Source organism: Lipotes vexillifer, unplaced genomic scaffold (assembly GCF_000442215.2).
Source record: "Lipotes vexillifer unplaced genomic scaffold, Lipotes_vexillifer_v1.1 scaffold56, whole genome shotgun sequence".
Classification (NCBI taxonomy): domain Eukaryota; kingdom Metazoa; phylum Chordata; class Mammalia; order Artiodactyla; family Lipotidae; genus Lipotes; species Lipotes vexillifer.
Window position 1 is genome coordinate 252,923 of NW_006798991.1, and position 8,673 is coordinate 261,595.

Sequence of the window (8,673 nt, forward strand, 5' to 3'; positions counted from 1 at the left end):
CTTTCCCTTCCCCTCTTTAGGACTTTACCCGAATGTCACCTTTTTAATGAGTCCTGCTTCCCTGTTTAAGTTTTTCTCCTTAGCATTTATCACTTGTATACAATATGCAGTTTATTTAATGTCTTCCTCCATTTCACATGGATAGGGACTGTGTGTCTGTCCCTGTCACTGCTTTCACCCAAGTAGGTTATATGGCAGGTATGTGACGTGTATTTTTGGAACTGGGGTATAAGCCCTCATTTAGGATGTTGACTTCTGTGGTGAGAACAACAATGGCACCACTTATCACTGTACCTCCAGCACCTCACCTCCAGTCACCCAGAAGTGGCTCAAAGCATAGATAAATGAACAACAAAACAGGAGAATTGCATCTGGAGGCCACGATACATCATGAGCAACCAATCGTTTTATGAACTAACATGGAGAGGTTCAACCTTAAGACTAAAGACTAATCTTGAGAAGAAACTACTGAATTACTGAAAGAGTTAAAGAACTCATAAAGATTGATAAAAATTGACTTTGAAGAAATATATGAATAATGATGATACCTGCATGAAAAGAAAGAGTTCCTCAATTTCATTGTACCTCACATGTAAATAATATTCTAGGCCACCAATCTGAACCTGTTTGTCACATTTTGGGTTTTCCCTATACCTGTAAGTGAGGCCAAAGACCCCTTTACATACAACTTCTGGATGGCAGCATCAACATACACCATACCCTGAAATGGCTAAACAGCTCATCCTCAGGATTGGTTCCAAGAACCTCAACAAAATTTATAGCTTCAGTTGCCAAAATGGCTGGAATTCTCAAGCTCCTGGGTGATAACAGAGTTGTAAGTATGGCTACTGTCCACTAATCTCAGTGATGTTCAGCCTCTCTGCTTTACTGAGACTATGTCTAGGGTACCCAATTTCTCTTCTGGTTCCCTAGGGGCCAGGGTTAGAGGTGGAGATGGGTATGTAGGGCTGGACCATTGGGGATAATTCACCCTTAAAACTAGGGAGTGCTTTCTGGAACCAAAGAATCACATATAAACAGGGAGTGGGCACTCCCCTGGTTTAAGAAAAACAACAGGACATGACCACTCTGAAAGTGGTCTCAACACAAACTAAGGGAAGCCGTTACATTCACCTGCTGGGGATGTCCATGCCTCTGCTCCCTTGGCACAACTGAGTCATTTAAATGAATTGTTCATCATATAAACTGATATCACTTGGCAAAGAGCTCAGGTCTTAAGAATCATAGTGGCGGTCGGAGCAGCAAGGGGGGTTCCCAAGGAGAAACCATCCCTGCTTTAGTTGGGCAAACAGCTGGCTTAGGTAGAACTAGTTCTATTCCACAATAATAAAAAGGAAAAAAATTAGATTTTATATAAATCTATTTCCAATATTTCTTACTCATTCTTACTTGCATCACAACTTTATTTGGGGGAACTATCTCTTGCCCGTTGTGTGTAACCATATTGTGATGGTGAATCACGGTGCTCTGATCTCCTTCTGGAAGCTGAAAGGGTCAGTTGAGACTCTGCTCATCAGCTTTCCAGGCTCTGTTAAAGCCAAGGAGTGAGCACTTTACCTAAATTCCACCCATTAAATTCTCTCCTGAGACCTTAACTATTGAGGAGAGGGACAGGAGAATGGAGAACGTAGGGTAAACCATATATTTTAGCAATGGGGTGGAGCTGCTGTAGCTCAGACCTTTTGAGGCTGCCTGCTTCTTGCGGTTTCGCTTCAGGTCTCTTGGAGCAGAGCCCCTCCTTCAATTTCTTTGAATAAATCTACTATGGCTTAAACAATCCAGCCTCATTGATGAAAACATTTCTTAAAAATTCTCAGTATGAGAAAAAGGAAATCACTATCATGGGGTATAGATGATGGGCACATTTTTCTTGAGATTTTCTCAAGGAAGTAAGAGTAAATTCCTAAAACTTTTTTAAAGAACTCAGAACAAATATGTACTCTCTGAGGCAAGTTATAAAAATTAAAATATGACACTCGCTGAGAGGAAAAAGAAACTGATAGTATTAAAGAAAGATTTTAATTAACAAATAATGCTATGGCAAATTTTTAAAGCAAACCAGAAATAGTAAATATCAGAACGTTACTGCTTAAAGATAGACAAGTTGTATAGAGAGGTGGTTTTCAAACTCTTTTGATTGTTTACCACATAAAAGAATTTTGAAAACTTCAGGTACTCCCTTGAATATTTTAAACCTGACATCTAAAACTTTTCATCAAAAATAGAAATGACTTGCTTTGTAAATAAAAGAAAATATGAAACATAAAATGAGGAATGACTACAATTAGAATAAATATTTCATGACATGATTTGGTTTTAATAAAAAGGTTTTAACCATCTTATTGTATAATTTATAGCAAATCTAGAAGAAATCACATAACTTTTTTGTCTGAAGATTTTATCGAATATATCTTGAAACTTTGTACTTTAGGAAAAGATTCCAACTTCATTTGAAAGAACCAGTTCCCTAACCTGCCTTGCTTCAGTTGTTCTGAACTCAGAACATTCCAACTCTGGCCAATCTCTAATAAGAGCACACACAGCAGACAAGGAAAGGCAGGAAAACCAAAAGCCAGATGAATATTAATCATTAATAGGTAACCCCCAAACCAATATTTAGAAACCATTTGTTTACATTCTAGGTACTGTTCCACAGTAAAGTGTGGATGCCTGTTTTCTTTTTTAATGGAAAGAGGGATAGTGTGAACATAGGCATATTTTCAGGCAATTTTAGGAAATAAGTTGGAACTTATGGAAGTCGGGGAAGACCTTGGGAAATGTGTTCATGTGCTTTCAGCAATGAGAAGTCCATGAAGAAAGCAAAGTAAAAGAAAAGAAAAGAAAAAAAGATACAAGGAAAGAAACTCTTAAGACCACTAGCTGAAAAGCAAATTATTCATAATGTTCAAAGCAACATTGGTTGAAAGTAATTTACACTTTATAACATTTTGGGGAAAGTATGGAATTCCAGGTTAAAGAGATAATCCTGTACCACTGAGCCTAAATATATCTCTCCTACAAAAGTTAGCTGGCTAACCAGACTTCCTTATTATATTAGACATCAGAAAAGACTTGCAGGAAGTCAATACTGGCTAAGTTAATATTTTAATATATTAAGGCTCCATAATGATAATATGGCATATGAAAAAAGAAATTCTCCACTATTATGGGATTCATCCAAGTACCAAGTTCCAAAATAATCTCCACTGAAATATTTTGAGAAGTGGGAGGGGGGTTGGTTCATGAAAAGAAGTGTCAGTGGCTAGGGCTAGGCTAAGGTAAGCGAGAGGTGTCCATGGTACAAAATTAAGGAGATACTCACTCTCATGTGCCAATCTTGTGCTTGCACGAAATGAGCCTGAGGAAGAGTGCCTCCCTGGGCACCTGGCTTGCCTCACCCTACTGACCCTTGAATTATATCCAAGTAACAGTGACAATGATGATGCTCGATAGAATGCAGTTCTTGTATGCAAAGTACTCAATGCAACACTAATACATTAACTGCAACAAGTTAGAGCGAAATTTCAGAGAACAGCAATGCAAACAAGGGACTGTACTTAGGTGAGATATTTGGATGTCTCAGTGAACCAGTTTCCTCATCGTATGTAAGGTAGGAGTCAACAATTGCTCTTTTACTCCACAGGTTATTAATTTAAGAAATAATGCATTTAGAAAACAATAAATTTGGGGTCACAACACAGTAAAATGTAATCTTCCCACACAAGAGGACTTAGAGTAGAAGTCTTCCTCTACGCTTTAAATTCTTTCATAATTAAATAAAAATAAATGAACTCAATATTCAAAACAAAATTTACAGGAAGTAAAACAAAGGGAAATAGGAAGTAAGAATGACAAAAGATAAAGCTAATATATTAAAAAATAAAAGACAAGATCTCTTAGAAATAAATAAATCATAAGTAGTCTAATGAAGAAGCAGAAAGAAAGCACACATGAACCATGTCACAGGTATAAAAGAAGCTCAAACCTCAGCTACAGAAAAAATGAATATATTGTAAAAAGATAATTGATAAACCATAATTAATAATTATATTTTGCAAATATAATTTAAATTGTGTATAAAATGGATGGTCTTCCAAGATACCTTAAGTTGTCAAAACTGATAGAAGAAAATATAGAACCCCTTAACAGGCCCATACCAATGAGTAAATTAAGAACCTTATCAAAGAACTTTCCTCAAAGGAGCTTTAAGCCTGCATAATTTTACAAACCAATGCTTTCAGTCCTTCAGATAATAATAACAATGATAAAATTTCTGTTCTAGTTAATTTTTTCAGAGTACTGGGGAATAAGGAAAGTTTCCCTTTCTTTTTTTGAAATCAGCATGAGCCCCATATCTAGATATGACACACACGCATACAGAGCCAGTGTCATATACCAATACAGCAGCCAAAGTCCTAAATAAACTATCAGTGAATCAAATCCTCTGGCTTATTGAAAGGATACTCAAGGAACAGTCTGCTCAACATTAAGAACTATATTAATATAACTCATAATATTTAACAGTCAAAAGAGAGAAAGCAGATCATCTCATTGTTCAATAGATGTCAATAAGCTATTCAAGAAAAGCGAACTAACTCACATTAATGTTAGAAATGAATGTTAGAAAAGAATTGTTAAATCAGAAACAACTCTTTAGGATGGGGGAGATGGGTTAGAGATGCTTCCTATCAACTCAGAATGCATTTATTCTGAAGCCATTAGGAAATGTGAATGGTAACTTTTTCAAACCATCAAATGGAGAAAGATAACTGAAGCGTCTCTGACACACAGATGTTATTTGTCAGGAATCGATCATAGCAGGTGCTCAGAAAGCCTAGAAGTGCTGAGCCATTATTTTTACCTTTACCACCGATGACCAATTCTTCCAGGGACTGGGTTTCTTAGGAAGCCCAAGCTCATTCATTTTGCTGTTTGGGAACTTACATTTTAATCCAAAAGCTGACAACACAGACTGTCCTGCTGCCTTCCTTCCTGCTCTGATGCTGGAGGATCGGGCAAAGGAGGAGGAGAGAGATGATCAGGGAGCACGTGAAAGTAGAGACCACGCCTCCTTCCCAACTGCTCCATTTGTCAGACCTAAGCTGAAAAGAGAGGAGAAACTTTGAAGTGGATGAAACACTGAATTTAAGTAAATGTTTTACTTTTTATATACACGAAAACGTACCAATCATAAATATACACTTTTCTCAAAGTAAAAACACCCATGTGACTAGCACCCAAGTAATAGGTCATTACCAGCACCTCAGGAGCCTCCTTGAAGTGCCCCTTTCCACTCCTGCTCAAGGGGAATTCTTAACCTGATTTTTAATAGACTAGTTTTTTCTGTTTTTGTTTTTTTAAAACTATTTAAACTTCTTGAATAAGTTTTTTTTGTCTTCTTTTGTTTAAAATTGTGCTTATGAGATCCATCCATGGTGTTGTGTATTGTGGTCTATTTATTCTCATAGCTGTATGAACACACCATAATTTTTTTTTAACTCATTGTTCTCTTGACACTTTGTTTGCTGTTGGGCTACTATAAGTAGTGCTCCTATGAACACTGTTGTACATCTTTTTCCAAATATCTATGTACATTTCTAAGTGAAATGTTTAAGTCATTGGAATGTCTAAATTTAGCTTTAGGAGATATTGCTAAGAAGATTTCCCCGAGTTCGGATTTATACTTACAGTCATAGGGTGTGAGAATTCCAGTTGCTCCACACCTTGCCAACGTTTGCTGTTTTCCATCTTCTTTTATTTTGTCTTTTCTGTTAAGCATGTAGTGGTATCTCACTGTGGTTTTTTTTTTGTGTGTGTAGTATGCTGGCCTCTCACTGTTGTGGCCTCTCCCGTTGTGCAGCACAGGCTCTGGACGCGCAGGCTCAGAGGCCATGGCTCATGGGCCTAGCCGCTCCACGTTATGTGGGATCTTCCTGGACCGGGGCACGAACCTGTGTCCCCTGCGTCGGCATTTATCTAATGTCTAAGGAAGTTGAGCACCGATTTATATGTTTATAGGCCACTTAGAATTTCTCTATTATGAAGTCTTTCTTCAAAATATTTGCCTATTGTGTTGTCTGTTGGGTTTTTTTTTTTTGCCTGTATTTAATTTGCCTATATTTAATTTAATTCATTTTACTACTCCTCTCTTTTTTTCTTCATTTTGTTTACTACAAACTCTCCTTCCTCTCTAAATTGTAAATACCCAGAAGACAGAGCCAGAGTGTTCGTATCTCATTATCACCCTCATAGCCTGTCAATCTGTTTTCTTTAAAGCACCTGCTCAAAAATACCTGTTGATTTGCATTAGGAGATTCTCTTTATCTGCTAAACCAGCTCAAGGCTTTAGTCTCTGTGGTTCTACTTGGCTTCTAAACATGCTAAGAATTTCTCTTCTGGAATAGTTGCAGCAAAACTGACATCAGCTCTCTGTGTAGAGACAACCTAGAGGATGTGTTTTAAGGGTTAGGAGACAGAATGAATTCCTGTTGGGGTTGATGATGACTATCTGAGAATCTTGGGCAAATAAGGAAAATCAGAAGAAGGTCAAATGATCTTTTTCAGTCCTAAAAAGGAATTCCTCTGGTGTGTGATATTGTTCCATGATTTCTTCCATCTTGTTTTACCTTCAGTATTCCTCTCCTCCATTTAAGTCTTCATTTCATTTGAAAATGCCTCTGTCATCTTCCTCTAATTTTCATTCTACGGACCAAACTATCTCAATGTCTCTTCTAGAACTGCCATTGCTTCCCTTCACATCCATTCTTTTTACACTGTAAGCTCTCCAATTCTATCTTCTCTCTCCCATGATTTTCAGTTATAGCCTAATTTAATCTTCTCCTTGTCATTTCCTGGTTGTTAATCTCCTGGAAATTAACTAGGATAAATAAATATCTATTTTGCCTGATGGAAATAATCCTAATGTAAATAATTTTTAAATGGCCCATTTAATTTTAGCATGTGAATTTTAATAGAATGTAACCACATAAATAAACATCCATGTTTCTCAATGTATAAAAATGTTAATGCTGTGGATTACAGCCTTAAAATTCTGTGCTGAGCTCTAGAACATACAACTCTGGTTCTAGTAGATCTTCTCTGTGTCTATAATCGCCCTCATGAAGGTACTTATCAGTGATTATTTTCACACAGCTTTTTATCTAGTTTCTTACAAAAAGGAAAATTCAAAGGCAACAGGAATTGATGTTTCAAGTTTGTCTAGCAGTTTGTCAACCCTGGCTGCATGTTAGAAATCCTGAGGAGTGTCTAAATACTAGTGATATCTGGGCTTTATCCCAGACCAATTCATTCAGAATCTCTTGAGTAGAGCCCATTCATCTGTATGCTTTAGAAACTCCCCAGGGAAATCTAACATGTAACCGAAATTGAGAACTGCTGAGCCTATGGCCAAGAATATGAAAAAAGAATGATGATAAGTAAAAAATGTTGAAAAAGTTAATGGTCAGTACTACATTTAAGTATGCAACTATATCCTCAGAGACGGGTAAGAGTCCTCTCTTTGGCCCAGGGCTGGATTTCTGCTTGTCCAAATGTAAGGTAAAAAACCAGGCCAAACATGTTGACAGCAGCAGCAAGGAAAAAGACATTCCTCCATCCAGACACAGAATCCTGGAGAAAAAAAAAAAAGTGCACAGAATTATCAGCCTCACATTTCCTTCTCCACTAGTTCTAGAAATCCTCCATTTTGTATATTGCAACACTGATCACAAAGAATCCAGGGAACAATATGCAATAACCACTGAGCACCTTGAGTTCTCAAAGAAGGTTTTATGAAACTGATGGAAACAAGAGGATGCTAAAATGAACACTGGGTTCTGGCTTGGATGAGCTTTTCTTTAAACCCAAATAAATTAACCTACACTAATGTTTTTCTAGAAATTTGGATCTCAACATTCTTGAAAATATCATTATTACTCATTTTAAATTATGCCTAAAACAACAGCTTTAAGATTTTCACTCTTGTACTCTCTCTGATTTGTTTTGATTTTGACTGTTGACATCAATCACACCAACCCCCTGGATGGACATCTCAATATGATGTGAGTTACATTTGGTCTGACTGTATGATTTTCCTCATCCAGCCCTTGTAAGTCACAGTTCATTTCTGGCATTATAGTCAAAGTGGATTCCTAGCAGTTTGGTCAAAATCAACCTGAAAATAGATCACCTAGAGATGTATTGAAAACAAAACAAATCTTCTTCTGTAAGTTGGCTCATGTCATCCTGCCATCCCAGCCTGGTTCTGCCTTGCCATCCTCCCTACCAGCCCACACTTGGTACTGAGCAAGCCTCACGGGCTATGCTCCCTGCTTTGTGTCACAGCCTTTCTCTTTCCACCCAAAATTTAACCTCTCTTCAAGCTGGCCTTGGGACCCTTTGGGTTTCCTTTTTGTGATTTTTTTTTTAGAAATTGGAATTAATCTGAACAGACTGTTCATAACCTTCCCCTTCTGATCCTGTGTCTTCATCTCTTATCCTTGACATGTATCATTCACTCTGGTCATAACTAAGAGTTGTTTCATACTTTTGTTCCTCTAGGAAGTCATATGTGCTATTTCCTCTGCCTGAACTGCTCATTTTCATTAATCTAATACCTATTGATTTTTAGAAATTCAGCTTTTACTTCTCTTT

The 8,673-nt window shown here is 37.2% G+C and overlaps 1 protein-coding gene across 1 annotated transcript in view; it reads right to left on the reverse strand.

The window, feature by feature from the left end:
* Positions 1-7,515: 7,515 nt before the first annotated feature.
* Positions 7,516-8,673, reverse strand: part of SLC17A2 (solute carrier family 17 member 2) — a 17,110-nt gene continuing 15,952 nt past the window's right edge. The window contains exon 11 of the mRNA XM_007471217.1: positions 7,516-7,650. Coding sequence (XP_007471279.1) covers positions 7,516-7,650 — 135 coding nt within the window. The remainder of the gene's footprint in view (positions 7,651-8,673) is intronic.